The sequence below is a fragment of the Pseudorca crassidens genome, chromosome 2 (genome assembly GCF_039906515.1).
Source record: "Pseudorca crassidens isolate mPseCra1 chromosome 2, mPseCra1.hap1, whole genome shotgun sequence".
In the NCBI taxonomy this organism is placed as follows: Eukaryota; Metazoa; Chordata; class Mammalia; order Artiodactyla; family Delphinidae; genus Pseudorca; species Pseudorca crassidens.
The window spans coordinates 109,303,968-109,312,538 of NC_090297.1; the positions used below are offsets into that span (position 1 = coordinate 109,303,968).

Consider the following 8,571-nt stretch of genomic DNA (forward strand, 5'->3'; position numbering starts at 1 on the left):
TGATGGATCTACTCGGGACATTGCAGTCAGTCACCACGAGGTGGCGTACAAGCCCCAGGCATGAAGTCTTGAGGCCCGCATGCCTCCCAGACGTGGGTGGTTCTTCCTAGATGGCCGTTAAGAAGCTGCTGACTTGCTCTATTACATGGGTGGGCAGGCTGAGCTGGTGAAGGCAAAGACTCTGTGGAGCAGCTGGAGGAGGGTTTGGGCAGCATGAATAGGGAGAGAAGTTAGGATTCGTTCATTAGAGTAACAATATCTGTTGAATGAATGCCTGCGATTGCCTAGATGGATATGGGTAGAGAATATAAGACAGGCACAGTCCTCAGCCCCGTAGAATTTGTGGTCTAGTAGAGTTAGCATAACTAGTGTACTTCAGTGGAAAGAGCAAGGACATTTGGTTATTATGGACTTAATTCATATGCTGAAGCCCCAGCACTCAATATCTCAGAATGTGATTATATTTGGAGATGGGGTCTTTAAAGAGGTGTGATATGGTGATTTGTAATAAACATGTATTTGGTTTTCATCCCCATTTGGGGCACAGAGCTCCTAAAATGCTCGGAATGTCCCAAGTGCTGAGAGCCAGAATGGTGTCTTTTGTTAGGTTGATGAGGTAACTTTTGAAAAGCACCTAACGATGGGGGCTGGCTACCAAGAGAACCAGCCACTTGATTAGAAGGTTGAACCTTTCAGTCCATCCCCCCGACCTCTGAGAGGGGAAAGGGGCTGGAAGTTGGATCAGTCACCGTTGACCAATGATTTAATCAGTCATACTTTCATCAAAACCCAAAAAGGACAGGGTTGGGAAAGCTTCCATGTTGGTGAACATGTGCAGATTCCCAGAGTGTGTTGTGCCTGGAGAGGGCATGGAATCTCTGCACCCTTTCCCTACACCTTGCCTTATACATCTTTTCCACCAGGCTGTTCCTGAGTTATATCCTTTTGTAATAAACCGGTCATCTAGTGAGTAAATGGGTTTCCTGTGTTCTGAGCCACTCTAGCAAATTAATTGAACACAAGGAGGAGGTTGGGGGAACCTCTAATTTGTAGTCAGTCAGTCAGAAGTACAGGTAACAACCTGGGCTTGCAACTGGTGTCTGTAGTGTAGCTATATCTCATCTCCTGTTTCTTTCCCAGCCAAACTTCTGGAAAGAGCATCCAGATTTGAAAATATCTTCTTCATAAAATACTAAATTCTCATAGTTATGCTTGGATATGTTCCTGAGCTTTTTATTATGTTGCATTGACCTTTCTCTTTCATTTTAATTACCACTATTATTGCAGTATTTTAATTACTTCAGCTTATGATAATTTTAATATACAATAATATGATATAGTATAACACTATGTGTACTACATAATAATATTATATAGTATAATAACAGTATAGTATATAGTAAGCCCTATTATTGACATCCTTTCCCAAATTTTCCTGCCTACCCTTGCTTCTATATTTTCTGATAAATATTAAATCACTTTTTTTTTGTGGTACGCGGGCCTCTCACTGTTGTGGCCTCTCCCATTGTGGAGCACAGGCTCTGGATGCGCAGGCTCAGCGGCCATGGCTCATGCGCCCAGCCGCTCCGTGGCATGTGGGATATTCCTGGACTGGGGCACGAACCCGTGTCCCCTGCATCAGCAGGTGGACTCTCAACCACTGCGCCACCAGGGAAGCCCCTATGGCAGATTTAATAAAGAAATTGTCTTTGAGCAACCAGAACCTGCTTGTACCTGTACAATGTCAAAGGATAAAGATCATCAAAATACTGATAGATTTCCCTAGAAGCATAACCTCACCTTCCATGGTATATTAGTTTTCTAGGGCTATTATAACAAAGTGCCAAAGACTGGGTGGCTTAACCAACAGAAATTTATTTTCTCAAAGTTATGGAGGCCAGAAGTCAAAAATCAAGGTGTTGGTAGGTTTGATTTCTTCTGAGAGCCATAAGAGAAGGATCTGTTCCAGGCCTCTATCCTTGGCTTGTATTGGGTTGGCCAACAAGTTAGTTCACTTTTTCTGTAACATGGCTCTAGTAGTGCTTACCTGTCTTTAACTTCATTTGAAACAATTTTGTTAGATTGTATTATGACAGCTGTCATACCAGTGTGCATGTAAAAAAAACTTATCAAAATTGGTGAATTATTGTGTAGCCATTTTAATATTGAAGATGGAAGAAAAAAAGCAACATCTTCGGCATATTATGCTTTATTATTTAAAGAAAGATAAAAACGCAACTGAAATGCAAAAAAAGATTTGTGCAGTATATGGAGAAGGTGCTGTGACTGATCGAACGTGTCAAAAGTGGTGGGCAAAGTTTCTTTTTGGAGATTTCTCGCTGGACCATGCCCCACAGTTGGGTAGACCAGTTGAAGTCGATAGCAATGAAATCAAGACATTAACTGAGAACAATCAATTTTATACCACGCAGCAGATAGCTGACACACTCAAAATATCCAAATCAAGCGTTGAAAATCATTTGCACCAGCTTGGTTATGTTAATCGCTTTGATGTTTGGGTTCCACATAAGGTAAGTGAAAAAAACCTTCTTGACCGTATTTCCACATGCAATTCTCTACTTAAATGTAAAGAAAATGTTCTGTTTTTAAAACAAATTGTGACGGGCAATGAAAAGTGGATACTGTACAAGAATGTGGAACAGAAGAGATCGTGGGGAAAATGAAAGGAACCACCACCAAGCACACCAAAGGCTGGTCTTCATCCAAAGAAAGTGATGTTGTGTACATGGTGGGATTGGAAGGGAGTCCTCTATTATGAGCTCCTTCTGGAAAACCAAACGATTAATTCCAAAAAGTACTTCTCCCAATTAGATCAACTGGAAACAGCACTCGACGAAAAGCAGAATTAGTCAACAGAAAACGCATAATCTTCCATCAGGATAACGCCAGACCGCATGTTTCTTTGATGACCAGGCAAAAACTGTTACAGCTTGGCTGGGAAGTTCTGATTCATCTGCCGTATTCACCAGACATTGCACCTTCAGATTTCCATTTATTTTGGTCTTTACAAAATGCTCTTAATGGAAAAAATTTCAATTACCTGGCAGACTGTTCCTGGCACCTGGAACAGTTCTTTGCTCAAAAAGATAAAACGTTTTCGGAAGATGGAATTACAAAGTTGCCTGAAAAATGGCAGAAGGTAGTGGAACAAAAGGGTGAATACATTGTTCAATAAAGTTCTTGGTGAAAATGAAAAATGTCTTTTTTTACTTTAGAACTGAAGGAACTTTTTGGCCAACCCAATAGATGGCCATCTTCTTCCTATGTCTTCACATCATTTTCCCTCCGTCCTTGTCTATGTCCATATTTCCTCTTCTTATAAGGACACTATTCATGTTGGATTAGAGCCTACCTAATGACCTCATTTTAATTTGATTACCTATGTAAGTACTCTACCTCCAAATGTGGTCACATTCTAAGGCACTGAGGCTTAGGACTTCATCAAATGAACCTTTGTGGGGACATAATTCATAAAAAGTGGAGACGAGCTTTTCCATAACAGATCATAATAAATCCTCAACCCCATTTTCCGGCAGCAGCCAAGGTGATGTTAATAGAGCTCCCAGTTTATAGTTAAGCAGACAGTTGCCCAACAGCCTCAAGGTTCTGCCCATGCATATACATTATCCTTGTGGAGCAGGAATGTTGGCCTGCCAGCATGTTCTCCTGCCAGCATGCTAAAAGTAGAGCCCTAGGGCATTGGCTGGCTGATTTTTAAGTACATGCTATTATAACTGTGACAAAACAATACTTTCTTCTTTGGAAATTGGCTCTTTCCTCATCTTGTGAAGTGCTACAAGAAGTATGAAGGGCTTTGATTGTTTTTATCATGATTATTATTGTTGAACTCTAGCTTAGATGATGATGAGTGTGTATTGCAGGAGCATCCTGGGGCTGGCACTTATAAGGAGGCTCTGGTATGAGTGCCCATTGAGAGGATCCTGGGGAAAGCCAGTGAGGCTCTTTCCAGGGTTTCTGTAAAGGTTCTTAGTAAGTAAAAGCATATACTTACCTTAATAGGGAAGTACTTTTGCAGATAGAAATCATTTGAAAGAGACAAAGCTCCAAGTCAGTATCAGGGGATTCCCAGGTTTTATCTTTGGTGGGCATCTGCTATTTGTGTTAAAGTGAGAGGGAGGCTTGTGCTCCTTGCGGAAAATGCCACCTTACTCTATCAGAATGACACTCAGGAGCTATAGGCTTAGCTTTCTTGTCTCCACCATTGACCAAAATGTTTAGTGTCTATAACTTAGGAAATCTTATCAACCATGACCCTCACGATTAGGAATGATACTATCCTGCATCAGGGCCTTCTTGGATTTATTCCTAGTTACCACGCTGTGAATACCGTGGTATAGAATATAGATTCCAGCAGGTGGCACAGGGGTGTTTGGATCTTTAGAGGATAATCTGATACTTTTGGCCTGATTATTATTAAGCACCTTCTGACTAAGTCACCTCATGGATTGTGTTGCTTAAATCAAGAGGTCATTTAATTTCTGTAATGCTGAGCTGAAGTTTCAGGCCATTTTCTACTTTTGCCTCATCAGACTTCAGAGACCAAGAAGTTGCTGTATTCTTAGAAGAAAATATTAACACACACTGGAAGCACCAATATTTGTCATGAGCAGTGAGTCACTGCAAGAAAGGGCAAAGAAAGCTGTAGAGTCAAGAATAAAAACACTTGGAAAAAGAATCCTAGCTTGGGGATGGAAATAATATAGCATTCACCCTAACAGAGAAAAATGGTTTGGGAAAATAGAGAGGTTTTTTTTTTTTTTCCTTTTTTATACTTAGACATAGATAATAGTAACCAAACACCCTTAAGTGATTAGAAACTTATGTCAGTTCCCAACCATTAAATCTTGAGTTATGGTTTGATGCATAGTTAAAACAGACAAAAAATAATTGTTTGCCAAAACATTTATTATTAATTTTTTACACAGTCCAATTATTTTAACAAGTATGTCTCCAAAGTAGTATCAATAGGCCTCAAAGGATTGTGGGCTGATAGGTCTTGTCAAAGGGCCTCCAGGGACATGCCCCTCTGTCCACAAACATTCCCCCTTCCCTTCCCCAAAATGCTCTGTGATCTCTGGTTGGCTCTAGAGCAAGGTAGATGTTTACAGGATCCTGAGCAGGTCCCCTCTCAGCTAAAATTAACAAAGGTAGTAATATTCTCAAGCTCATCGAAGACTGGGGGAAAGGAACTGAGCACTACAGACTACAAGCAGACATGGTTTTAAAGTTTGAGCTCTGGAGTTGTTTGAGAAACACCTTGCTTTTGCTTCATGAGATTTTAAATAATTATAGAGTTAAGTGTAAAAAAAAATCGAATTCAAATTCTAAGTCTTCAAGCTAAACCTTATTGTTAACAGATATTTCTTCCAGTTACGGGCTGATTTCACAGGGAGTTTTTCTGGAGAAGCCATCCCCCCTGCACTATTCAAGCGTTGTTGTAAAAATTCAGTCCCCTGGCAGAATTTGTGCTAATTATGCTACAAAAAGTGACAAGATATTTGGTGGTAAATATTAATGTAATTTAGGCCCAAGAAGAAATACCAACTTGAACATCAAATATATCTGAACTCTCTACAAGATGGATCAACAAATTAAAAAACAGACCCATTCTTTTGAATCTCAAATCGACATAATATTCTTGTTACTTTTGAAAGCAATAAATGAACGTGTTCCCCAAACAAAACTCCTTACAGGAATGAAATGGCTTATATGTTTTTAAAAAATGCACACCACATCTGCACCAAAGAGCAAAGACATCCTGCAGTAAAGAACTACTTAAGGAAGAATAAAAGGCAGGAGTACAAAGTACATGAAAGAGTGTAGCTTAAGATTTTGTAAAAAAGAGATATTCTAACACTAGAGAGTTTTCTCCCAACCGGAAACATTAGAGTCATTTGTTACTTAGTGTTTCTCGTTTTCCTTTGCTCGAAGCTTTGGCAGGTGTCGGGATTTGGCAGCATCTCTTAAAGGCGGTATTGAGATCGCTGCTCTTGGATGTACTCATAACAGAGAGCTGGAGCGCACCGGGGCACTGGCAAACTGACGCTTGCCGGGCTCCAGAACCTGCCGACGGCCCTTGTCCTCCTCCCAGACTTGGCTGCAGCTCTGCTCCTCCTGCTGCTGGCGGCAGAGCTGTTCTTCTTCCCGGAGTTTTCTCTCCCGCTCCTGCCGGCGCCTCAGCTCTTCCTGCCCCTCGCGCTGCCGCTGCTCTTCTTGCTCAAGGAACTTACTGTCCTTCTCCTGGACGCGTCGCTTTTCTAACTCTCGCTCCTGCCGGAGCCTCTGCTCTCCCTCTAGGAACTTCCTGTCTCTCTGCCTCGGACGTCTCTGTTCTTCCTCTTGCTCGGCGCGCCTAAGTTGTTCCCCCTGGGAGAAGGCATCCTCTAGCTCCTGGCGGCGCAGCTGTTCTTCCCTTTCCCGGCTGAGCTGTCCTCCTCGCGGAATTTTCTATCTCGCTCCCGGTGAAGCTGTTGCTCGCGTTCCGGCCGGCGCAGCTTCTGTTTCTCTTCGCGGAACTCTCTGTCTTCTTCCTGATGGCGTATTTTCTCTTCTCTTTCCAATCTCAGCAGCTGCTCTTCCTCTCGGAAATTTCTGTCCCGCCTTTTGGCTTCCTTTTGCTCCTCCCTCTCCAGCAGTTCTTCAGCTGGGAATTGCCTTTCGCGCTGTTGCCAGCTCCTCCTCTCTTGCTCTCGTTCTCTTACCTCTTCCTGTTCATCCTGCAGGGGCCACCGATCCTGATGGGATTGTCTCTCCCGCACCTGGGAATCATCCAGTTGCTGGATCTTTTCTTTATTCTCTCTGCGTTTGGAGTAAACCCTGTTCTTACGAACTTCATTTTCCTTTTTTTTTTTTGCGGTACGCGGGCCTCTCACTGCTGTGGCCTCTCCCGTTGCGGAGCACAGGCTCCGGACGCGCAGGCTCAGCGGCCATGGCTCACGGGCCCAGCCGCTCCGCGGCATGTGGGATCTTCCCGGACCGGGGCACGAACCCGTGTCCCCTGCATCGGCAGGCGGACTCTCAACCACTGCGCCACCAGAGAAGCCCTCCGGGGGAGTTTTTTGAAGAAAAGTTTTTATTAAAATATAGTGGATTTACAATGTTGTGTTAGTTTCAGGGGTACAGCAAAGTGATTCAGATATATATATATATATATATATATATATATATATATATATATATATATATATATATATTCTGTTTTAGATTCTTTTCCATTATAGGTTATTACAAGATATTGAGTATAATTGCCTATGCTATACAGTAGGTTCTTGCTGTTTATCTATTTTATATATAGTAGTGTGTATATTTTAATCCCAAGCTCCTAAATTAACCTTCCCCCCTTCCCCTTTGGTAAACCAAGTTTGTTTTCTATGTCTGTGAGTCTATTTCAGTTTTGTAAATAGGTTCATTTGTATCATTTAAAAAATTCCCCATATAAGTAATATCATATTTGTTTTTCTCTGACTTACTTCACTTAGTGTGATAATCTCTAGGTCCATCCATGTTGCTGCAAATGGCATTATTTCATTCTTTTTTTAAGGCTGAGCAATATTTCATTGTGTATATATACCACATCTTTATCCATTCCTCTGTTGATGGACACTTAGGTTGCTTTCACGTCTTGGCCATTGTAAATAGCGCTGCTATGAACATTAGGGTGCATGTGTCTTTTTTTTTTTACATGTGTCTTTTTGATTTATGGTTTTCTCCAGATATATGCCCAGGAGTGGGATCGCTGGATCATATGGTAACTCTATTTTTAGTTTTTTAAGGAACCTCCATACTGTTCTCCATAGTGGCTGCACTAATTTACATTCCCACCAACAAACAGTGTAGGAGGGTTCCTTTTTCTCAGGGTAACTTTTAAGAATCCACATAGCTCAGGTCACAACACAGACCTATAAAATTAGAATTTCTGGGAATAGAATCCAGGCACCAGGGATTTTTTAGAACTCTCTTGATGATAAAGTGGCAGCCAAGGTAGAGAAGCACTTGGCATAAGGAAGGAAGAGTGGGAAAAGCCTCATAAAATGTGGCAAAAAGGGAGGAGAAGCTCACGAGGGAGCCTAGGAAGAAGTTTCCTGAGAAGTAGGAGAAACTGGAGTGAAGGGGGTATGGATACTTAGGGTGTGAGAGGTAAAGAAGAAAGGGGTGCACACCCCTCTTCTACATAATCTTCAGTTGCTTCTTAAAATGGCCCTTTCCTATAGGTACCTAATCTGTTTCCTATTCCCTGCATTTAACTGGGTAGATGTTCATCTGTGTCTCTACTCAAACTACTCCTGATGCCCAGGATTCCTGCCCTTTTCCAGATGTCAGTCCACATCCATTCCACGTATAAGACTTGGTTCAAAGCTCTTCCTCCAAAGATCTGGTTAATTTTATGAGATTCTGATTGCTCCTATTTAGATAGTCCCTTATGCATTTAGTTGTTTATCAAAGATGGCCAGCTATGGGGCAGTGCAGAGTCCTGGACATAGACACTGTGGATCCGGGTTCAAGTCCTGGTTCTGCTGCGAGTTAATTGTC

At 41.9% G+C, this 8,571-nt stretch overlaps 1 protein-coding gene and 1 long non-coding RNA gene across 2 annotated transcripts; one reads left to right on the forward strand and one right to left on the reverse strand.

The window, feature by feature from the left end:
- Nucleotides 1-1,553: 1,553 nt before the first annotated feature.
- LOC137211293 (uncharacterized) lies at nucleotides 1,554-3,218 on the forward strand. Its single transcript, XR_010937014.1, has 2 exons — nucleotides 1,554-2,531; nucleotides 2,637-3,218. It is a non-coding gene; the product is annotated as an uncharacterized lncRNA (long non-coding RNA).
- A 1,708-nt stretch (nucleotides 3,219-4,926) lies between these two features.
- Nucleotides 4,927-6,878, reverse strand: TCHH (trichohyalin; the record flags this gene model as incomplete). The annotated part of the gene is given in 3 exon segments (XM_067710418.1): nucleotides 4,927-6,047; nucleotides 6,049-6,470; nucleotides 6,473-6,878. Coding segments are annotated over 3 exon segments (870 nt in total), but the record flags the coding sequence as incomplete, so codon positions are not given.
- Nucleotides 6,879-8,571: the final 1,693 nt, after the last annotated feature.